This window comes from Pleurodeles waltl, chromosome 2_2, assembly GCF_031143425.1.
Source record: "Pleurodeles waltl isolate 20211129_DDA chromosome 2_2, aPleWal1.hap1.20221129, whole genome shotgun sequence".
Taxonomy (NCBI): domain Eukaryota; kingdom Metazoa; phylum Chordata; class Amphibia; order Caudata; family Salamandridae; genus Pleurodeles; species Pleurodeles waltl.
In genome coordinates, this window is record NC_090439.1 from 340,882,906 (window position 1) to 340,908,046 (window position 25,141).

General features: G+C 44.5%; 1 protein-coding gene across 1 annotated transcript in view; it reads left to right on the forward strand.

The window, feature by feature from the left end:
* The first annotated feature begins 10,084 nt into the window (after nucleotides 1–10,084).
* The window catches only part of LOC138276099 (uncharacterized), a 233,974-nt gene continuing 218,917 nt past the window's right edge, over nucleotides 10,085–25,141 (forward strand). Inside the window, exons 1-2 of the mRNA XM_069219156.1 lie at nucleotides 10,085–10,307; nucleotides 10,421–10,540. Coding sequence (XP_069075257.1) covers nucleotides 10,085–10,307; nucleotides 10,421–10,540 — 343 coding nt within the window. The remainder of the gene's footprint in view (nucleotides 10,308–10,420; nucleotides 10,541–25,141) is intronic.

A 25,141-nucleotide genomic window follows, 5' to 3' on the forward strand; every position in this document is an offset into this window, starting at 1 on the left:
TATAATCTCAATTATCTCTGGTCATTATCCCCTCGGCTTCTGCTAGTATCTTTTCTGCTCTTCTAATTTTTCTCTCAAACCTCAACACTTGTTGTTGTCTGGCTACTAGCTCCCAGATTGCTAATGCTTCGAACTGAGCTGGTCTTGGCAGAGGTTTTAAACTATACATTGTTTCAAATTCTCTAAAATTCTCAAATTCAAAGTTCAATTTTTAAGAAACATAAAGCTTCCTTCCTTTCCTGTAATTTTGCACCAATGCTTTACCAAAGGCATGCTCTGGTATCTTTCTCTTCAATTACCCTATATGATGGAGTACCTTCTGGTGGACACATTTCTCCTACCTTAGCTGGAATATATTCATCTCTCCTAAGAGCTCTTTTCAAAGCTTTGAAGAACTTAATTTTCACAAATTTTTCAAAAATCACTAATCAGGAAGTGAATTTTAATCCCACAATCTTGTTTGTCAACCTTCTCAACCAATTGTGCTTCACGGTTGTCCACCAATCCGTGCGCGACCCTTCTCACTAACCAACCTATCGTAGCGTGGCACAAAATGACATTATAATTCCACACAGCAGCTGACAAAGACTTATGGCTTGTCCTCCTAAACTCAAAAACACGCAAAACTAATGCAAAATTATTTGCAAGCACCTCAGCAAAACCAAAAAAAACTATACATTTGTCTACTACAAGTAGGGAAATCACAATTGCTTCAGGAACCTTCCAGATTTTCATTGGTGGTTTTTGCTTTAACATCTATTCTTTCATTCTCAGTTCCTCAGATTCGCAAACACAACTTACTCTCAAATGCACAATGGGTCTGTCCTGGTGCACATAGGACTCGCCAGCTCTTAGTTGAAAAGACCTTACGCTCAACTTAACTCGACTTGCCAACCACGCCCGATTGGCCTACTAAACAGACAAATTTCAATAAAAACCCAAGTGTCTCAATACACTTTTAGTATACTCCGGAGTCTTAGACCTCGCAGGGCCAGAATACCAACAACCATGTGGACAATTTTTTAGCACCAAGCCCAACACATTTGAAGTTTGCTGACTTCCCTACTCTCACACTTAAGAATACGCCAACCCATTCTTCAACAACATTTGGAGTATAGAAACTTCCTAAATCCTCTCAAACAATTCAATTCACCTGCAAATTAGCTAAAGCTGTGCAAGCTCATAATCTACTTCATTCAACCTGACAATAGAATGCTGAGAACACTCCCTTACCAACATAGGCATACTACAAGGACCAGGGGAAAGTCACCTTGGGCATTTAGGGACCCAGCTTCTCCATATTCTGAATCAATAAATTCAGCAGATCTCAAACAAAAACAGCTGGTAACAATAAAATTTAAAGAGACATTACTATCAAACTCTGCTACCAAAACTGTGAGAACATTCTTGGCTTATCTATTTTGTTGTAACAATATACAACACTATCAAGCAATACAAAACAGTATAGAGTCAGTAAAGAGCGCACCATGATCCATTTGGCCATGAATAACCACACTTTTATTATCAATTAAAATGTTTATTTCCCTATATTAACCATGCTAAAGTCACAAAAATTAGTCTCAACACCAAATGGTACAAGTAAAGAAACATCACAGGTTGACCAAATCACCTAAAGAATCTTAACTTGAATGAAGCAATAACAACAATTTCAATAGCGAAAACACTAATTAATAGCAGCAATATTTGAGCAGGAGAAATAAAATACATTTGTTCAGCAGTAAAAGGATATCGGTTCATAGGTATAGAGAAAACATCTCACTAACTTCAGATTAGCATGTTGGGCTTCACGCAAAGGTTTTAGTAACACTAATTTAGAAAACATCTAGCTATGGCGCTATCAAAACAGCAGAGGTATTAAAACAGTAGCAGTTGGTACCTGAAAAACAAAAGACAAACAACAATGCACTGATCGTTTATATTACCAATCCCTAAAGAAATCAGCAAAACAGCTTCAGCTTCATCAGGGGGACATCAGCATCAGGACAGGAGCAGGTAAAGGGGTACGGTTTAGAACTTAGACTATAAGATCACTAAACCATCAGATCATTAGTTCAGCATTGAACAGACAGTGAACTCAGTAAATGATAAAGTACCAGAATGTCAGTAGACTGACTGGCAAGGTACGAAGTATCAAAGTGACAGATCACCAAAAGTGACTGACAAAGTATGAACGAGGAAATGGCTTTGTGAGTAGCATGTCAAAGAATGACTTCCAACTTCTGAGCTCCTAAACATTAAATTAAAAACCACTAAACATTTGCTATTGATCAAAAACATCAGACGAAGAAAACATCCAATTACAAAAACATTAGATAACGGCAATACATTAGAAAGGTTACTCCTAAAATTGGCAGTGTGATGACTGGTTCCTCTCCATTTCTGTAACTCCAAACAATACTAAATCTATCATCCTGCTCTTCCTTCCTCCTGCGGAATCAGTAGATTCTTTTGTTCGGCACATTGCAAATATCCTGTTAAACAGTGGTTACAGAGAGTACAGCATTTACCTTACATCATCTGAAGAAAAACATGAGTTAGAAACATAACTTCAGACAAATATGCAATTCAATCAGTGAAACCCGTTATACAGCGGACGTGAAATCACACAAATGTAACAATACCTAGAACATTGTTAGTAAGATAACTTCTCACTGTGGCCTTGTCTGCTTGAGGTCCATCAGAAAACAAGAAATACACATATTAGTTCAGCTATTAATTTGACAGAAATGCCTTTAAAGAAACATAGCTGTCAGTACAATGTAAGTACTTTATAAAAATGCAAGTGCAGGCCTTGTACTCAGTGGCCAATAAAGAGGGCACATTATGTGTCATACATTATTAATTTTCATTGTTAAACATCTCATATAATATTACATAAGTATGATTGCATTAAAGATAATTAATGTTAATTTCAGTGTTCACAGCATCAATGCACGGTTGCCGAGCAGCAGCTGTGTTGACATTAAAGGGGAGATGCACCAGTTCCGATCGGTGCAAAGTCCCTGATGCATCAACATTGAAAGGGAAAAGGCTTCTAAAGCACACTTCGAAGGCCCAGGACTGGGGGGGGGGGCACCTCAGGAAAGGGTAGGACTCACAGATGACAGAGTACAGCAGCATTAGGAGAGTTGCAGACTGTCTTTGATGTCACTGAGACAGCAGGAGAACAGGGAGCAAGCCAACAAGCCCTTGGAGCATCTTGGGTTCAAGGATGTAGATAGCAAGTCCATTCATTCTCACTGCAGGCAATATTTAGCAGGCAGCAGGCCAACACAATAAAACAAGTAGCCAAGTGGCAGTCCCTCCTACAGCACATCATACAGAAAGCTGTAGGCCAGCAAAGCAAAGCATTTGCAGAGCAGCAGTCTCTCCTTGCAACACAGCAATCCTTCTTCCTGGCAGAGTTGCTTTGGTTCCAGAAGAGTTCTGATTTGATGGGGCTTGGGGTCCAGTACTTATACCAGATGTGCCTTTGAAGTGGGGGATACTTCGAAAGAGGCCTTTGAAGTTCACAAGGTCTCTGCCCTTCCTTCCCTGGCTCCAGAAACTCGAAAGGGGGTAATGCAGCCCTCTGTGTGAGGAAAGAGACAAACCTATTCAGGTGTGTCGGCTTCTTCTGCCCATCTAGCCCAGGAAGACCCATCAACCTGGTGATGGGCCATCAGGATACAGATGTTCTCTGTGCTTGTCTAGAGGGAATGCACAAAGCCCACTGTCACCTACCCCAGACATGTATTTTAACACAGGCAGAAGCATAGAATGGTTAAAGTAAGAAAATGCCAACTTTCTAAAATCTGACTTCTCCATAAGTTGTGATTTCGAATTGAGAGTCCAGAGACCGCAAACTCTATTTCTATCTTTTCCCAATTGGCAACTACACTTAGATGTTTTAAGGTAATCTCAAAGTTATCCTATGGGATATATAGGCCTTGCAATAGTGACAAACAAATTTAAGAGTGTTTAACTACCTGGACATATTAAACTCAATTGTACATGCCCAACATTTTAAATACACTGCACCCTTTCCTTGGGCCTACTTCAGGGGTGACTTGTATGTAATAAAAAGGAAGGTTTGGGCCTGCAAGTGGGTGCACTTGTCAGGTTGGAATGGCAGTGTAAAACTGCACACACAAGCTCTGCAGTGGCAGGCTTGAGGCATGTTTGAGAGGTTATTGTAGTGGGTGGCACAATAGTGCTGCAAGCCCACTAGAAGCATTTCATTTACAGGCTCTGGGCATATAGAGTGCACTTTACTAGTGACTTACAAGTACATTAAATATGCCAATTGTGGTGAATGCAATGTTACCAAGTTTTGAGTACAGAGCACCTGCACTTTAGCACTGGTCAGCAGTGGTAATGTGTCCAGAATCCTAAAAGCCAGCACAAATGAGCCAGAAAAACATGCCAGAGGGCAAATAGTGAAAACTACACTAAGGATATCAGGTCAAACAATGAGCTTGAAAGTACAGCCTGCTCCCAGACCTTATGCCTAATGCCCCACAAGGCAAAAATCAGGCATCACCTTAGGCATTGAATAAACATTGGTATGAGACCTGTCAGCCTCAGGGTGGTCGTCTCCCAAATGTTTTGCTGGTTTTGCCTCACGTTTTTGCTGTATGATTTTGTTGGCCTTAGGACTCTGGAAACTTTGCCAATGCTGACCAGTGCCAAAGTGCATGTGCTTCTCCCCTAAACGGGGTAACAGTGTATCCACAGATGGCATATTTAATTTACTCGTAAAGTGGTATACCATATATACACTAGCCTTGTAAATTAAATGCTACTAGTGGGTGGCGTGGCCTGGCCGCAAAGAGAAATGGCTACCTGAATCGAGAGCTCTGAGCACTGGATTGAGCTGGGGGGAATGGAGGGGCAGCTGATCGCCGGGAGTGTCTCCCCTGCTTCACGAGTCCGCCCTGAACTGGCGGGTGTTTAGAAGTCCATTACCCACCCACCCACAAGAAGCAGTGGGGGCTTACAGAGTGCCGCAACCCTCTGCCATGTGAGGAGCAGCGGCCTCGATTACTTCCTTGCACGGGAAGTGTGCAAAGTTGGAGAGGCTGCTGAGGCGGATCACGCCCGGCTGCACATCAGTGGCCTGGATCTGCCCACACATATGGAACCACTGGGGCCCCGCTGCAGCTCCCCCAAGCTCCCAGGAGGCTCACAGAGGAAAGGGGCACGAGAACAGGTCGGAGGGGGCTGACTGCCTTTTCCCCCTCCTCCTGGGCAGGTTCAAGGCTCTGTGTAGCGAGCGGCCTCTCTCTCCATGCCGACCAGAGGGTGTCCCTCACAATGGGATGTGCAGAGTCCCCAATGCACTAGTGGGGGTGCACTCCTACAGCCGCTTACTTCAACTGTGTCCCCCCCTCCGTTTAGACCCATAGACCTATACCTTGCAGCCGGTTACCCCTGGAGCGGCTGGGTCCGGAAGAAGAACCTTTCTCAGGAAGCAGCTGGCAGAGCTTCCGTGGTGGCATTATACAGCTGGCTCTGGTCATATGGGTACTGGTCCACGCCGCACAACCCCCTCTCCATAGTGGGGAACTCTTCTGGAGGTGCAGTCTGACACCCGTATCAAGAGAGTACCACACGCCTGTGTGACCCGCTAGCACCTACTGCGGGACCGTCTAGCGCCGATGAGACACACTACGCACAGTATGTGACTGAGTCGCATGCCGTGGTTGGGCCTGATCAAGATGGGCTACGGTGAGGGCATTTGAGATGCCTGTGGACCAACCTGCTTACCGTCAACGGAGTGGTACACCCCGTGAACAGATCAGGCTACATATGCCTATTGCTGCTGGAATCGCACAACCACCAGGCCCCCATGGAGCACACAGAGGGGTCCTAATACCGGACCTCCAATAGGAAGGGGACACCTACGGTCTCCGCGCTACCGCACAGCATCCCTGTAGTCAAGAAGATACTCCGTAGCTCCACTGAACCCCCCTCCCCGGGTGGCGATGCCCAGGGGAAATCGTCAGGTAAACACTCCCGCCAACTGCTGTTCTCAGAAGCTATTGCGCAACCTAAACCCATGGCGTCGCAGACGATCCCTCCTTGCTCGTGACCCCGCTGGCCGACCCCCACTCAGCTGATGCCACAGAACGTATACTCCAGGGAATGACTGCTTTGGGACGCCGCTTGGAAGCAATGGAATCAAAGTTCTCAGACCTCTCTATGGCTTCCACCTCCATATGGGCAGACATAACTTGTTTTCAAATTATGGTGACGTACTTAGACTATCGCCTCACAACTGTTGAGGACCACCTGCGATGCTGCCGGAACAGGACACGGAGCTGCAGTTCCTTCGGGCAAAGATCATGGACTTAGAGGACAGGAGTTGGAGGGACAATGTCTGTTTTTTTGGGAATACCAGAACAAAAGAAAGACTCAGATGTCAAAGCTTTCCTCAAAGACTTCCTACCCGAACTCACAGGCCTCACCTTCTCCCTGCTAATGAAGTTTCAAAGGGCCCATGGAATCTGTCCTTTGCATAAAGCTAACTCAGGAAAGCCACGTCCCATCATTGCATGCTTTCTACGCCACGAGCAGGCCCGCCAAGTCATCTCTGCTGCCAGAACTTGAGGCCCCTACTCCCTAGATGGTCACGAAATATGGATGGCCATAGACTTCTCAAGAGAAACTGATGAGAAACGGAAAGCATTTTTGGCCCTATGACCGCAACTGAGGAAACTGGATATCAAATTTGGGCTCTTTGGGCCTGCCCGTATGTGGATCACACAGGATAGTAAATCTAGACTTCCTCGAACCAGCAGTCCTTTGTTCCTTTCTGGAAGGCCTTACCACACAACCCATGGACCATACCCCTCCTCACCCAAAGCCAAGCTCCCCTGCCCTGTGAGAACCTCCCTCCGTCTCTGCTCCTAATCATCATGCTGCAATGCAGAAGAGGGGGAGGACCTATGATCGCTCACTGAAATCACAGGAAGGCCGAGAACATGCTCTCAAGGCTGTGATTGCTCTCACCCAGGATCAAGGCAGAGACAAATCCCGATCCCCCTTGAAACCAACACATTCTGCAGATGAACTTATGAAGCAGCCAGGATCTCTCATCCAATAGCCCTGAGCGTGCACTTACCTGCTGGCCAGCTAAGTACCCCGTCCATCTCTCCCATATATATGCCTACTTCTGCCATGACTGGAGTTGCTGGCTTTGTTATTGCTCTTATTGGTCCTGCTGATATTGTTTACCTCTGCATATATGCCTGTTACGACACATGATTGACTGGGCGTACTTTTTTCTGTGAACTGTCCTTGTACAGGGTTCCGTGGGTATAGCATAAGCCTTGTGTGTTTCTGGTTAAAGGTTGCCTTGGTTAGGCTGTTAACTGCATTCCCTGAGATATTTTGGAACTGTTGTTAGGATTATGATTATGAGTATGGACCCTTTATTGGTTGCATTCATTCTGACAAGGCTCATTCACCTGTTATGCTTGTCCGTGACTCCTCCGGGTCATTGACCACTGGAGAACATCCCACAGAGTTCAGACCAGGAGTCTGCCTGACCCCACACCCCATGCATATACCCGTCCACTATTCTGGGGTGGCCCCCTGGCATCCCCCTGTTTCTCTCCCCACCTCCTGCACCACAAAATGTCTACCCTCCGCACCCCATGCATCAACCTCGGCCTGAAGCCATGCCCATACCTCCCCCCCCCTTCAGGGGTGTTCCCAGTACAGACTACTCATCTGGACACAGGAACCTCATAGGTTTCTTTACGATGCTCTTGGCCCCAGCATGATAAACACCCCTTCCCTCCATACCCGCAACATGCTGAGACCTGTCCATTCTGGGAGCACCCCCGGCTCTCTTCCTGCTTCCCCTCCTGCCCCCCGATGCACTACACCCCGTGTCCCCTGAAATATTCTGAATATTCTGCCTTACACTGATCACTACTGGCTGTTTGTCGCCGGCCCCTCCACCCCCGGACCCTCCCGTGAGCTCATCTGGCACGCAGGACACGCAGATTCTGACCCGCAGCTTAATAGGACTCACTGTAGCGAGGTGCTTACCTCGGTTCCAATTGGCCCCAGCTACGTATATCATCTCTTGCATCAATTTACTCTTACCCCCCGTTTTCCACCCTACCCTTTGTAGCCTTCTACTGTACTCTCTTTTATTCTATAATGTTCTGGTTTTGCCTGTCCCTGTCCTATCTCCCCACACATTCTTTCCTGTCTCTCCCTCTTTGTCTTCTTGACTGGCTCACTTGCCCCTCTACTTTTCAATGACCGAGGGTCCCCACCAAAGCCCCCTCCCCTCCTCCTGGTGCTCCCCCCTGAATTGTCACTAATATAGTGCCTCTCCTTTTGGGATACTCAAATAAAGGGGACCAAATGTCCTCAAAGACCCGACAGACTCAGCTTTGATATGGGTACAACAGTTTCGTTGACGGTCCTTTCATGGAACGTCCATGGCCTGACTCACTACATCAAGAGGCAAAAAGTCTTATCATACTGACGGTTCAGGAGGGCGGACATCGCTCTTCTACAGGAAATGCACCTCTCCCCCTCGGAATCAGAGAAACTGCGCAGAGATTGGGTAGGTAAGGTGCTCTTCAGTGGGAGCTCCATCTGTGCACTCAGAAGCGCACGGCTCTGGGAGAAAATGTGGGGTAGCGATTCTCATCCGTCGATCCTTACAATTCAGACTCCTCATAACGTGGACTGACCCAGAAGGATGATACGTTCTTGCCAAGCTCAAATTGGGCACCTCCACAATCTGTGTTGGCTCTATCTACGCCCCTACGGGCTACAACGGCTTTTCTTCCTCTCTCTAAATCTGTTTGCTGACCGAGATCGGAGCCTCCCAGTACTTACTTGGTGGGGATTGGAACCTAGCACAAGATGCTATCCTGGTTCGTACAGGTGGCCTTGATGTAGGCAATAACGCAGATCGGGCACTCTTTGGGGATGTCCTCTCGGATCATGGGCTGATGGGCCTTTCCCACCCATCAGACTGTGAATACACTTATGTCTCACGGTCCATGGGACCCAATCCAGACTGGATTATTTCCTTATCACCCACCGACTGCTTCATATGACCAGGGAGTCCCAGATCTTACCGACCGCATTGTCTGACCACTCCCCGGGTATGCTGGCTCTTGAGCTGGGACTGGTGTCACCAGGGCGCAAGCCATGGCGTCTACAGGTGTCCACATACCGAACGCCAAGGGGGAGGAACAACTCTGTTCCCACGTCGCTACCTACACAATCAATAACAAGGGCTCAGTCTCCTTCCCACAATTGTTGTGGGCTGAGGCAAAGGCAACAGTAAGGGGCCAACTCATGAGGGACGCTGCCATCGCCAGTACCCAGAGGCGTGACAGCCAGCAGGCTCTGGAAGACTGCATAGTCCAGACTACGCGCAAATATACCTCAGCCCCCTCCCCTTCTACCCGACATCACCTGGAGCAGGCCAAAATAGAAGTTAATGCTCTCTTCACCTCACAAGCAGAATACGCGTTACAGCGGTTGAAAGGTCTCCATTACGAGCATGGAGAGAAGGTGGGCGTTTATTGGCTGCTCAACTCCGCCAAAGCAACAATGGCCATTCTGGCCTTACGTAGCCCTGATGGCCTGATTATCACACACACACCCAGGTGACAGGGGATGAGTTTGGTTGCTTTTATCAGACCCTCTATACTCCTGAAACTGTAGAAGACCATGATAAACTGGCCACATTCTTTGAGAAGGCATGTATACCAAGCATCTCGGAGGCAGGTAGGGCTCTTTTAGAGGGGGGCATCAGCAAGGAAGAGATCACACAAGCAATAGCTAAACTCCCATATCATAAGGACCCTGGGGAAGATGGGTTCTCGGCAGAGTTCTATAAATGGATGGGAGCAGACACAGTGGATTCTCTATGCGAGGCATTCCCCGGGGTGGATCAAACAGGCACCTTGCAACAGGTCTCTAACAAAGCTTCCATAGTAGTCTTACCCAAACCAGGGAAGGACCCTCTTCTTTGTGGCAGTTACCGCCCCATCTCCCTCCTTAACGGGGACGTCAAAATACTGGCAGGAATCCTAGCGGCATGCCTCAAGAAAGTCATCCCATCTCTCATTCACCACACGCAAGTGGGTTTCGTCCCAGCCGCTCTTCTAGGAACCATCTACGAACCGTGCTACATGCCCTCTGGACAGCACGGGACTCCCTAGATGCCGAGAAGGCATTTGATAGAATAGAATGGTGGTACCTCTTCGAAACTCTAAAGCGGTTTGGGCTCGGGCCAGTTTTATCAATAAGGTGCGCCTATTGTATGGCTCGCCAACAGCACAGGTCAATTGCGGTGGGTTCCTGTCCGACATCTTCATCAGGAGGGGGACCCGACAAAATTGCCCTTTATCGCTGTTACTGTTTCTATCAGCAGTGGAACCCTTAGAGGCAATGATTCAAAGATCAAGCCACATTACCGGAGTACCCACCCCTGGTGGTAGCTCCACCATTTACCTGTACGCCGAAGATATCTTACTAACTCTTTCCGACCCAGGTAAGTCCCTGCGAACCTTTTTAGTTGACGGAGTCCTTCTCCGGCTACAAGATAAACCGGGATAAAAGTGAAGCGCTGCCTCTATCCCCAGTGACAGTAAGCATGACCGTACAGGACTTCCTGGTTAAGTGGAAGCAGTCACGTCTCCAATATCTGGGTATCTATATCAATACAGGTTTGGAACATATGGTGGCAGATAACTTAGACCTGCTACTTGCCAGCACAAGAAGGGACATTGACAAATGGTCACATCTTGGTCTCTCCATTTGGGGTGGAGCGCAGTCGGTACGCATGGTTACCCTGCCAAGGTTCTTATATGTTCTTGGCATGTTGCCTTTACAGATCCCCTTGACTCTCCTCAGAGATGTGGACCGTCGCATACGAGCCTTTGTTTGGGGGTCGATGCGTCCTCGGCTGCCCCGGGCTACATTACTAGCCTGGCGTGAGTTTGGTGGGCTAGGTCTACCTTCAGTGGAACATTATGCCCTTGCACTGCACCTATCCCAACTAGTTTTGCTTCTACCAGGAGTTCAAGACATGCCAATGTGGGTGGAGGTAGAACAAATGCTTTTGCGCTCCCTACCGGGACTCAATGTGCTCTACGGTGCAGGGGACACCATATCTCAGCCTATCAACCCCATGACCAAGCCATGAGGAACTCCTGGAGACAGGCACATCGCTTACTGGGAGTCGATCCCTTGATACATGAAAGTGCTCTGCTCTGGGGCAATGCAGGATTCACAATAGGGGGGAATGCTATAGATTGGGGGGAGTGGCGATCGAGAGGCCTTCTGCGTATTGGTCAATTCTTAACCAATGGCCAACTAAAACCATTCACGGATCTTCAGGAGGAATTCGATCTACCTACCCATCACTCGTGGCGTTTTCTACAGCTCCAGCACTGCCTCAGACGCTGCATGGGGGCATGTCCCTGGCTGCTCTCCCACTCCCCAGTACTTCACTACTTAGAAAACTGGGGCCTTTTTCGTGGAGTCATATCTGGTACACATACCCTGCTAAACCGCCACTTTTTTTTTTCACTCCTCCTCTTGGTCTCTCTCAAAGTTAAATGGCAGGCGCAACTACAGATAGAATACGATGGAGGATTTGGCTGACCTGATTGAGGCAAGGGATTGTGGGGCACAGGAGGCTCACTTGAAATTCACTCTTTTCAAGACACTACATGACCGGAAGTGGACTCCCCAGAAGCTACTGTCTGCAGGATTAATGTCTCATGCCTCCTGCTGATGCTGCCCCCACCCTCACTGCGACCTACTCCATATCCTACACGATTGCCCATCCATCCAACCTTACTGGCAGTCGGTGGGGTGTACCCTCAGAGAAACTCTACCTCTGCTGCCCTCTCTTACCCCCTCCCTTCTATTACTACATGATATAAATGACATGCAAGTTCTTCTCCGCCCACAACTACGCCTACTACATACAGCACTGGCCACACCTAATTATGTTTCATATTATTGCTATGGTAATGATAAATATTCTTTACCGATAAAGTCAGATTTAACATTACTATTTTTAGAAATACCACTTTTAGAAAGGGGGCATTTTTCTGGTCGTACAACTCTGTGTGCCTTGTAGTCTGTCTCCGATACAATTCTGGAGGTGGTGACAGCTACACTTTGTGCTTTCCCTGTAGACAGCCAAAACACAGGAAGGGGTAGGTGTGACAAAAGGACTCATCTGAATTCATCTGCATTGTGATCGCTCTTCCTGGTCACCCCTATTCAAAGGCACATGTGGGTATAAGTACTGGGTCTCTGCCCCTACCAAATCAGTACATTACTGGACTTATGAGGAACTCTGCTGGAAAAGACTGCTGTGCTGTAAGGAATGCCACTCTGCCTGCACTGACTGGTCTGAAGAACTGCTTTTCTGCTTTGCTGAGCTGCCCTGTTGCCTGCTGATCTCTGCCCTTTCGAGGACATGGACACATCTCCCTTAAACCCAGAGTGACTCCAAGGGCTTGCTGACTTGCCACCAGTTTGTCTGCAGTCTCAGGGACATCAAAGACTATCTGGAACTCTCCTGGTGCTTCTGGGCTCTGTCATCTGTTAGTCTTACTGTTGCCTGAGGTGCCCCCTTCAGTCCTGGGCCTTAGAAGTGTGTCCTGTGCTGATATCTGCAAAACCTATTTCATTGTCACCACTGCACTGGTCCGAACTGACACAGCACCCCTTAAATACAGAGGCTGTTTGACAGCCTGCACGGCCTGATGAGGATGATCTGTGCATCTCAATGACAATGCATTACTTTCATCTCCATGGTGCTCGCCGACGATGCCACTTCCCGACTGCGTGCAAAACATTGAACCATCACCTTCACATTTGCTCCTCGACGTTGGTGCTTGCTCCAGCCAGGTACTTTTTCAGCGGACTCTGCGTGGGTTCTGTAGCTGGCCTACCCTTCATCGCAGTCAGCCTGAACTTTGGATCTGCACCAGTCTTTTGTGACCTCAAGTGACCCTTATACCGCTAGTGACTACGCACTGTTTTCAATTTATTCTTTAAAAATTCACATCTTAACTTCTACTGATTGTATTTTTGTCATTTTGGTCTTATTTTATTCAGATAAATATTCTCTATTTTTCTAAACCTGTATGGGATCCTTTTTGTGGTGTTTTGATTGTCACCGTGTGTGTTGCACAAAATACTTTACACAACTACTTTACATATTGCCTCTTCAGATAAGCCTTGCCTGCTCTGTGCCAAGCTACCAGGAGGTGAGCACAGGTTATTTATAGGTATGTGTCTAGCTTGCCCTGACTAGAACATTGTGCTTTTACAGGGGACAATCAGAAATCCCAGTTTTAACAATTGGTGATCGTGAAAGCCTAGCTGGCAGACGGGTCTTAGACCTCAAACACTACAGGGCAACAATTGAATTGTGGGTGAAATCACTACACATATTCAAGAGGTTTCCAATAGGGTGACTAAGGTTCTTTTAAACCTGAGCAATTCCAGTCCGAGTGCCCAGCTAGACCCAAGAGTTTCACAATATTGATGCCTAGATTTCATGAATCCTTTAAACCCCAAATAATTTTCAGGAAGGATCACCAAATGTGATCAAGCAGTTTCACAAACCCTGCATCACAGGGTTACCAGCCATTCTTTTTTTGATAAAGCAATCACAACTTCAACAGGTTTTGTGAGACATCTTTGGAAAAACATTTGTTTTTAAAAGTTGTGTGCTATCAGACAACTGCCCCACACAAACACACTTAGACTTTTGGGTCAGGGTTTAAACACCCAGCCAAATTATCTGCCCTTTGTTTTTTATGTAATGACTGCCACAAGTGAAAATGTTCTCTTACGGCCTGCAAATGGAGCACTCGGATCAATGAACCTAACTACTAAAAAGCAGTGTTAGAGGAAAATTAATCAGCAGCTCCTCACAGCAAAATGCCTAATTGAATTTGTAAAGGAGACTTGTCTCCTCTGTGCCTAGTTTGTTGGCTAGGTCTCCATACTCTAGAATTGGTAATGTCAGCAATACACTTCTGATATCTGGAAAAAGAAATCACCTCTAGATTATCAATGAGAACCGGCCAGTTGCTTCCAAAATGGAATCCACATCCCTCCATTACTCTGGTTTGCTCAAATACAAAATGTGTTTACCACACAGGCCATGAACACTCAGAACATGCATTGGGGATGTTAGCCTCCACTGCAGTGGCACAGACAAATGAACTGGTCCCAACTATGGATTCAAAAATCAGAGTAAGCTGCCTCCATTGCTCTACATGGTTAACTCAAAACTGGGACAGTAGTCCACTGTCGGTGACAGAGCATGCTTTGTACATTTTTCCATTGCCAGGACTTCACTCCTGTAATGGACAGGGATAGGTCTCTGCACACACACTAGGTTACTGTGAGGCAAGGTCAGAAAAAAAAATAGGTTTCCAGATAACAAATACAAAATTGGGCAGGGAACATTTTGTTCCAACAGTTTATTACTCCCATGCTGATGATCAGCTGCCACTACGAGCCAGAAAATTGTTGGCTTGGTTGACTCATTATATTTTCAAGATTTGTTCATGAACTTGTACGATAGGGGGTGTTCCTCCCAGCAATGTCTCAATTTAGACTACTGTCAAAAAAAGAAGTACACTGTTCCAAAAAGAAGCCAAAAGTCCACTCAGCACTTCTATATATAGAAGCAAGAGCCCTGACACATCCATTAGATGTCATGCTTCATCATAGGGCTCGCTCCTTGTCAGACTGACACTGCAATGTCTGATGGGCCCCACTAGGGGGCTCTTTGCCGAAGATCTTTATTGGTAATCCGTGCTGTGGTTAGAACAGTTAGGGAAAATTTAAACCTACAGGCAAAATAAGGTAAGCTGGAAAGAAAAAAATTAGATAAAATTGGCTTGGGAACCTTCAAAACCCATACTTTATTGATCGAGTAGAGTGAAAAGGAAAAAATGTTCCCACACTCTAACAGAATAATCGAGGAAGCAACTTACTTCAACCACTAGAGAAGGTCAACATGTTTCATGCCTCAAAAAGTCCTAACAGATAAACTGGTGCTTCATCAGGACCACACACAAAAAACTTATCCTAAGCTACAGCGAAAACGACATTGTGTAAAGAACTGTGTGTAAAAAAAAAAAAAAACTTGAGTTAACTTACTCAAACATGTTACACATCTAATAGTCAAGACAGACCTGTGGAAAGAACACAAAATATATGGACCGCACAATTTCAGGATCCATCAACAGAGGCCAAAATACATTAAATATATATAAGAAGTATAAAAAGTGATGTGGCACTCAGTGCTAATGTGATGTCATGCTAGGTGGTAAAAGAATATTCTGGCGCATCACTGCTTACCATCCTCAAATAGAGATGGGTCTCCATCGGAATAAGGGTACCATTAGGCTGTTGTTGTATCTACATAGGTACAGAAAGAATGAAGGGTAATACTGTGAAACAAGCACATACTCAAAGAAGGAAGAGTTAGTAATGGTCTGATAATGTGTACATTGATGTTGATAAACGTATAATACACAGTATGCAGATTGTCAGTGTGGTTAGTTAGTAATCTCAGGTGAGGCACAATCGCTTCATTAGCCCCTACTTCTGTAACAACCTTCATGTTTCAACAGGAATGCAGGCTGAGCCAACAAAAATGCAAAATAGAGATTAACAAAAGCAAAACACAATTTTAGTTGTTCACTCTACGTAAGAGTTTATCACTTCAAAGTAAAGTGGAAAGAATATATTGTAATCCAGGATGGGTAGCCAATAAATCAGCTTGCATAATCAGAGAACGAAGGGAATACTTCGGGAGTGAGGACCAGGTCATCCTCCACTATTGCACAGTAAAATAAATATCTAATTAGCCACTATGCGGATAATCAAAGTGAAAGAAAAGGAGGAGAGCGCCCGTGGGAGCGATATTGCTCAGTTTCAGCTGACAGTCTGTAGCCAGAGACCTACCCCAGGTGTCGCATTCCTGAAAAGCAAATGCGGCTTGTGGGTCAAATAGAAAGGTCACGGTATGGGCAGCCAATCAGCGGCGGAGTTCAGTGGCATCGAGACGACTCTCCGTAAATACCAGAAACAAAAAAAGGACAATATCCATAAATGGGAAAAAAGAAGGGATACAAACGACAGACTACCGTCGTTTAAGCAAAGAGGGGAAGGGAAAGCTTTGGATTTCTTAAAACAGATTTGTTACATGAGTCAACCTGGTACGTAAGTTTACCGTGTTTTATTAAAAAAATTAGAGCGATAACTGTATGGCTGAGGAACAGGTGCAATGTGCATTTCAGTGTCCTCTGGTCAGCTGACAACACAAATTTTCATTAGGGCACACACTGATGTGTAGGCAAAAGATTAAAACATCCAGTCGGACGAAAGAAAGGTAGCGCAAAGGGATATTCTGAGTCCCACTAATGTTGGACTGAAGGGCTCCAACTTTTGGGACAGTAAATGGAATAAGAGGGCCCTCCAGCAAATACATACTTGGATATCTACAGGGCTCCTCCTCATTACATAACCTGGCCACTGATATAAAATGCTCCCGGAAGGATGACAAAATTCAATACAAGAGGTACTACCCCCTTAAGCCACAATCTTCACATATATCTTCTTACTACGAGATAGGTTCTTCATGTAGATGATCTTTGCTACAAGAATGGTGTATTTCTCCCAGACGTGTAAGCTATACACATGTGACCCAGGCCATGATTCCCTGAGCACCCATTACCTGTGTAATGTAATTCTTTTATCTGACTGGATGTTTTAATCTTTTGCCATATGCATCAGTGTGTGCCCCCTGATGTAGGTGCATGATCGACTGACCACTGGACATCGAAAGGCATGTCAGCACCTTTTCCTCAGCCATGCAGCTACCACTCTAGTTTTTGAATATATCATGGAGAACTTTGAGGTTGACTCCCATAACAAATCTGTTTAGGTAATCGAAGAATGTGAATCTTGAAAGCGATGCATAACTGAATATGTGAATTGATTTGTAAAATATTGCATAGCTGGTATTCACATAATAACTATTATTTTGAGGATCAACTTTATTAAACATAATTTGGCACTGTGTGAGACTGAATTAATTTAGTGTTTTAATGGTGTGGAATGTAGTATGATATTTTGGTTGTGAACGGTATGCATTTAGACAATGTGTTTTTTTATTGTTTGGGGGTGTTGGGCAGCTATTCATTTGCTGTTAACATTTGTGAATTTTTTTAAAATAAATCTTTTACAATTGTAATTTGGTATACTGTGCATTGCATTCATTCGCTTCATGTAATTTGCTGTATTTTGACTCTACTTGGAAGAACGTTGATATGGAGGTGAGTTGTTTTTTGTATATTCTGTTACAAATGTGTGTAAGTACTGGGTCTCTGACCCCAACAAATAAGATACTTCTAGACCTACAACTGGATTCTGTGAGAAATTATCTGTTGCATCAAAGACTGTTACTCAGCTAGACTGTTGGAAGGACTGTGTTAGAAATGGGGTCTTTGGTTGGCAGTCAGGTTACCCCCTGTCCAAGCAAGGACCCTCGCTGTGGTCAGGGTAAATGAGAATCAACCTCAGTTAACCCCTACTGACCCCCTTTGTAGATTGACACGAGCTAGCAGGCTTTACTTCAGAAGCAATGTGTAACACAGTGAAAACACTACAAAATGATACAACATATGTTTAGAAAAATAAGTAATATTTATCTAAACAAGACAAGACTGAAATGACAAAAATACAACTTACATAAGTCAAGTTATGAATTTTCAAACAAATAAGAGTCCTAATCCTTAGAAAACAGTGAGAATGGTATTTCACAAAAGTACCTGGGTAGCGTCAAAATAAAGCTGCACTGGTGAGTGTGTGTCAAAAAAGGCCAGCAATGCATCAATTTCTCACTCACAAGTGAGACCGTGCATCGTTCCTCCTCCGGTCGGGTCGGCGTGCATAGTTTCTTCTCTCCCGCAAGAGAGCAATGCGTATATCCTGACAGGCACCTCGGGTCCAGGCAGGCTTTGCGTTGATTTTCTGCACCCAGTGATGTTGCATTGAAAATCCGGTTGCATAGTATCTCAAAACCGTGCTGCGTGGGTTTCTGTCGATATCAGCCTCCATTAGTGGGTGGTGTGCATCGTACCTCCAGCTGCATTGAGTCGATCTTCCAGCCACAATACAGGTGGAACATGGATTACAGCCGCTAAGCCAACAGCCCGTCATTTATCAGCCTTGTTGAAAATGTCAAAGTCACAAAAGAGAGTACGGGGTTTTTTGGAATTATAAATGGGTTGAAAGTGTGCTAATTGCGTCACTATACCAATCCTAAATCTCAACTAAAGATAAAACGAGGGGTGGTTTAAGGTCTGTGGAGGGGGATTTCCTTTACGGACTAGGTAGTCTCACACACTATATAGTGTCATGCTTCATCATATGACCACCTAGCCCCACCCAGGTAGGACAATACCACCTGGGCGGACTCAACCTCCCTGTTAAAGGAACAGGAGGGAGTGCGTAAATTAGTTTGATTTCTGGAAAGTAGGGATCCAGCTATGCTATGGGAATAAAAACACCTACTCAGATACCAGGGTGAGTTTTAATAGAAGGTTCTATGTGGTGTGATTAAAAGAAATGGGAGACCAGTGTGAGAACAATGACCCGCAAGGTCACCTATCTAGCCATTGTTGAAAATGTCCCCATGTGGTGGTCTGTGCATGGATTTTCAGTTCTTGTCTGCCAACTTCACCTTTCAAGGGCCCAGGAACTGGATAGGGTACCACTTGGTAGGACAGGAGTCTCAGCAGAGAGTCCAGGTGCTAGCAGTGGAAGTCTTTGATGGCCCTGAAACTTCAACAACAGGAGGCAAGCTCAGTTATAGCCCTTGGAGATTCTTCTCAAGCAGGAATGCACAACAAAGTTCAGTCTTTGAACCCTTGCACAGGAAGAAGCAGCAACTAGAGGATAGCACAACAAAGCAGTCACAGGCAGGGGCAGCACTTCTCTTCAGCTCTTCTCCTTGGCATAGGTTCCTCTTGATTCCAGAAGTGATCTGAATTTCAGGGATTTTGGGTCCTCTTCTTATACTCCTTTCTGCCTTTGAAGTAGGCCTAATTCAAAGAGAAGTCTGTTGTTTTCAAGATCCTGCCTTGGTCCAGGCCAGGCCCGGCCCCTGACACACACCAGGGGGTTGGAGACTGCATTGTGTGAGGGCAGGCACAGCCCTTTCAGGTGTAAGTGGCCACTCCTCCCCTCCCTTCCAGCACAGATGGCTCATCAGGATATGCAGGATACACTCCAGTTTCCTTTGTGTCACTGTCAAGAGAGAGGTGCAAACAGCCCAACTGTCAAGTTGTCCCAGACAGGGAATCCACAAACAGAAAGGCAGAGTCACAGAAGGGGTTAGGCAAGAAAATGCCTACTTTCTAAAAGTGGCTTTTTCAAACACACAATCTTCAAACCAACTTCACTAAAATAAGTATTTTTCAATTGTGAGCTCAGAGACCCTAAACTCCACATTTCTATCTGCTCTCAAGTGTAATCTGCACTTTCATAATATTTAAAGGCATTCCCTATGTTAACCTATGAGAGTGATCGGCCTTGCAACAGTGAAAACAAATGTGGCAGTACTTCACTGCCAGGACATGTAAATCACATAAGTTCATGTCCCACCTTTAACACACACTGCACCCTGCCCATGGGGATACCTTGGGCCTAGCTTAGGGGTGCATTACATGTATAAAAAGGGAAGATTTAGCCTTGGCAAGTGGGTACACTTTCCAAGTCTAATTGGCAGATTAAATCTGCATACATAGACACAGCAGTGACAGGTCTGAGCCATGTTTACAGAAATACTTATGTGGGTGGCACAACCAGTGCTGCAGGCCCCCACTAGTAGCATCTGATTTACAGGCCCTGGGCACCTCTAGTCACTGTACTAGGGACGTTTTAGTAAATCAATTATGCCAATCATGGAAAGTGAATTACACATACATTTTACATAGGAGCACTTGCACTTTAGCACTGGGTAGCAGTGGTAAAGTGCCCAGAGTAACAAAAACAGCTAAAACAATCAACAACCTGGAAAACAGAGGCAAAAAGTTAGGTGAGACCACGCCAAGGATGCCAAGTCTAACAGACTGCTTTTCTGCTGTACTACTCTGCTGCTCTCTGACCCTGCTGAGGGAGAATTGGAATCTGCCTGGCCACTAGAAGTGATCTCCAAGGGCTTGTTAGCTTGTCTCCTGTTGTTAGACCCTCAGGGATATCAGTCTCTATCCCTGCTTCTGTGCCTGGTTCACTGGAAGTGGACCCAGATAATTCCATCATGGAAAATGGAGCATCTCCTGTCTGTGTCTAACAGAACCAGATCACTGACCCTGTGGTGGGTGTAGAGTCTGAGCATCGCTGTGACAACTAATGCTTTGCTTTGAGAGCCCGAAGCATTCCAACTGCGCTTCGGCACCTCAGCAGTCTACAGAGATTGACACATCCCTCAACTTTGTGGAGAAACCTGATGCATCGCACTTCTGAAAAAATGCATTGCAGCTCCAGCAATTGTCTTTGGAACTGATGCATCACCAGCATTTCATGGGACAGCTCAATGCAACCTCATCCCTGAGAGGACCTGACCGAAACATCTCACCACTCATCTTGCTGTTACCACCAGGAAGGGTGTTTTTTTTTTTTTTTCTTCCGTGGGACCTGCATCAGTCCTGTCTCAGGCATGTGCTTGGCCTGAAATTTGACTTTGCCCCAGTCCAACGTGACCTAAAGTAAGCCCCAATAGCGCTGTTTGATTCTAAGTGCTAATTTGCATTTAGTCTTAGAAAATTCATATCTCGACTTCTACACATTGTTTGTTCTTCTGGTCTTATTTTATTTATAAAATCATGATCTGTTTTTCTAACCTAGTGTGGAGTGTCTTTGTGGTGTTTTCGCTTTTACTGTATGAGTTAATGCACAAGTACATTACGCATTGTCTTCTAAGTTAAACATGCCTGCTCTGTGCCAAGCTACTGGTGGGTGAGCATAGGATAATTTAGTTGTGTTGTGGCTTACCATGACTATGATTGTGGTCCCTACTTGGGCAGGGTGCATACCTCTTCCAACTAGAGACCCAATTTCGAACAAACAATTAGCAAGAATACAACTTTAACATGGAGGTAAATTCACCAAAGTGCTAGCGGAAGTGACATTACAAGCCCTCTGACCACTTTCAATCATTCACATTTACACATACACACAAATAAACCCACTCAAGCGCACTTACACACACCACACATTTAAAAATATATATTTTTCTCAGCTACCAGGGAAAGTCATATTCCTGCCAATTGTAATCCATTTTTTACTACACCAGTAGTAAATGTAATACTATTCATTATTAGTGTAAGAAGAAAATTGGCAGAAAATGAGGAGAGTGGAGTCCCAGCAGATCATCCATAAGGATGAAATGCCGCTATGTCCCTGGCACTGATTTTGCAACCTCTCAGGTCAGAGGTTGCAAAGACAGAGCAAGGGGTTGCAAGTGGCAAGTCAGAGATTGCAGCTGCAAACCCTGGTGACTCCTAAATAAAGTGCATGCACCTTCACTGAAAAACAGTTATATTTTGTGGTTTTTCAGCATTCCCTCAACCACCTTGCCAACCTGCGCCCAACCTCCTGTGAGCAGGACACTAGACACTAGAAATCATGATGTTAGCCACAGGCCTGCTGCCTACCCCAGCTGAAGACCTGTATTCAGCACTCTCAGGCAGCCAACAACAGACTCTGCACATTGCCTTAACCTTTCGTCATATTCAGTAGCAAGTTGGCTGTTGGACCTGGCCAGGAATCAATTATGTGCAGTGGAGTTGGCTCAGTGCCCAACCCACTGCAGGCAGCCAACTCTATTGAACATGAATTTTGGCCTACCCAAAGGCGATTGGCAGCAGGGTTTGTTATATGACCTGATCTTTCCAACTTCTTTTTAAGTGTATTTTAGTACTGCTGTAACACACTGAATCAAGCCACTGGAAGTCTGCTTCCTGCGACTGAAAATATATATATTTTTTTAATTTGACCTAAGATTCTCTTACATAGTCCCGGTTTGTCCATTTCTGTTGTGTCCACCATGACCATCCATATTAGTGGGGGGTTTCGTTTTTTTTTTAGTACAAGTCTAGAAATGCTGGGTGGTAGGAATTTTGTGGATCCCTGTAGATTTCAGAAGCTTCTGTCACACTCAAGAGTAAAATGTGATTTTAAGCAGAAGGCCATTGTAGGTGGGAAAACATTGTGGGATCCATGTGTGCTGCAACCCTGTATTACAAGTGTAACAGGGTGGCTAAAATTATGCAGGCAAAGCAAAATTTGCCACCCACTCCTAATAAACATCCCATATCCGTCCTCCAGAGAGCAAAAAAACCTTGGGATATGAGAGACTGTTCCCTTACATCAGAAGTTTTATTCCTAAAAAAACAAATTGCTTCTGATACTTTAAACAGACCCATTTTCTTGTACAGAGGGTGAATGGTTGATAGCCTCTGCTCTATGGAGGTAGTTAAGGGGATATCAACAGCACTAAGCAGGTTAAAGGCAAACTTCTCAAATGGCAGAACAGATTTATACTAAATCACAAAAAGCATGCTGAATAAGTCAGGTTTTAACGTTTCGCCAAATTTGATGTAATATAGTTTAATCTTTCTGTTTCTGAGAGCACTCCTTGCTTTCGTGCCTAAAATGGGAACTCACGCTTTTGGGAGTCCCCCTTTTTGACCTATGCTTGATGAATCAATGCAAAACTTTACTTGACTGAACCAGAGTGAATAAACTTTGTTTTTTTTATGGGAAACTTTGTGAAGATATGACAAACTCCCCCAAAATTAAGAAGATAAACAAAAATTCCATTTACTATAGAAAGTTTGAGCTAACTATAACTACACTGGTGCTAGTGTGACCAGAGTAATATATAGAGTATGCATAACCATGTAATATGGTCCAGCAAGGGGTTCTGGTGACATCGAAAGCCAGCAGGTTGAAGGGTGGGTGGTTTTTATATGCCACCAGAAGCCCAAGAACTATATTTGTTATCCATTATCTAATTTTATATTACATGTTTATTTTGTGGTAGTTGTATTAAAAAATGTGTTTTCTTCACGTTGCAGCCACAATGGTCACTCATTGCAATTATATTATTTAGGTGTTTCTTTTAGGAATGCACTGCTAATAAAATCATGGGCAATGGTGAAAGCCAGGGAATTTGTTTTTTGTGGCTGCAGCATTTAACATAATTATGACTTTACTCCTTAAAACGCTCTCTCTCTCTCTATATCTCTATATCTATATATCTATATATATCTATATATCTATATATATATATATTCTCTTCCATGTGGTGGACCCCACTGTTACAGTTGGGTCAAAATCTCCATAGAAGAGATTTTTGTTTTCTTAACTGAGAAAGGCTACGGCCGAAATGCGTCAATAAATGTAAAATTGCATGGCCATGGTGTCCGGTTTTCCTTTTCTGGATTGAGAAATTGCTTTAGTGAGATTTTTGTGCTCCTGGAACCCGCACCGGACCGCTTAAGAATCCGCCTCGTCACTTTACCAGGACAGTGTTTGTACGTTTGGATATATATATATATATATATATATTTGTGTGTGTATACATATATATATATATATATATATATATTTGTATATATGTATATTTAAATATATATATTCTCTTCCATGTGGTGGACCCCACTGTTACAGTTGGGTCACAATCGCCATAGAAGAGCATTTTTGTTTTCTTAACTAAGGCGCAGTTTGACAAATCCACATAAAAGGTCCCAAAAAACATTTATCCACCATGGCTCCTTCATGAAGTTTCATGCCGATCTGTCAAGTGGGGGACCCAAAAGTGGAATTTCCCATGTTAATTCCCAAAGGAAAGCTTGCTATCTGATAGAGAAAGGACATAACTAAACAGTTGCACCATATTTGGAAAATAGTTAGATTTTTACTCGGAAAGCTTTCTATTTGTGAATTGATGTAAATCCGTTCAGCCATATTTGAGAATTTAGTATTTTAACAGGGGTTTAGCATGGGCATGAAGGGGTTAACTCATGAAAATGTTAAGTCCATATGGACTGTTGGTTCTGAGAGTCGCACAGTGCCACATTTAAAAAACAAAAAAATAAAATAATAATTGATATGTTGATTGAGCATGACAACACATAATTTTCCCTTTTTTAACCAAGAAATGTGGTCCTAATTAACCTTTTTTGGGTATTCTAAAAAAAAAAAAAAAAACCATTTCTACTTGGATCAAAAAAATCATTCTTGGGCTTTGGTTAGCAGTCACCCATTTGTCCTGCGCTCCAGAAATTGTGCTCTCCAATAGAAATAATTTTACAGCACTTGGTATAGTACAATCAATTGTGAGACTACAAGGGGTTGATATTCCTCTATGTTGCCAGGGCTTATGGCGGTACGAAATCAATGGGTTACACAGATGGACCTGCGGCTGAAGATGAAGGCGGCTCTTCCTGTCTCCTTTAAGAAGCCTCCAGTTGGTGACTGTGCCACTTGCTCAGGTGCTTCATCAAATCAGACGTGCCAAAAGAATACTTTGTCGGTCCTCTTGCTAAATTATTTTTGACACAGATTGCACATAAGCACTTTAAGCAGATATTTCTTCTCTCCAGCCAGAACTGAAGAATATTGACCGTCGATTGTTACTGACATGGTTCCTGGCTGTTGCTCTTGCTCTTTAGGCTCTTGCTTGGGTGCCTCCTCTCCTCCAGAAGCTAAGAGTTGTTTTTTGGTAAATATCCCCAAACATTGTGAAAACTGCAAGAAATATTGCCAAGGACACTGCCCAGAATGTTGATAAATTCAAGTGCAATTCCTTAATGAAGGAAAAGGGTCAGAAACGTGTTCAAATTGCATCAATACAGTTGTTTCCACCAATCAGTCACAAGTACTGCAGTGCAATTTTTAAGTACCCCAACTTTTAAAATCTCACAAAATGTAATAAAAAAAACAAAATGCCATAGTTATTTGTTGGAAGTATGGGTACTACAGGACCAAGAAGACACATTAAAAAAATAAAAAATGAAAGCAGCCATCTGAT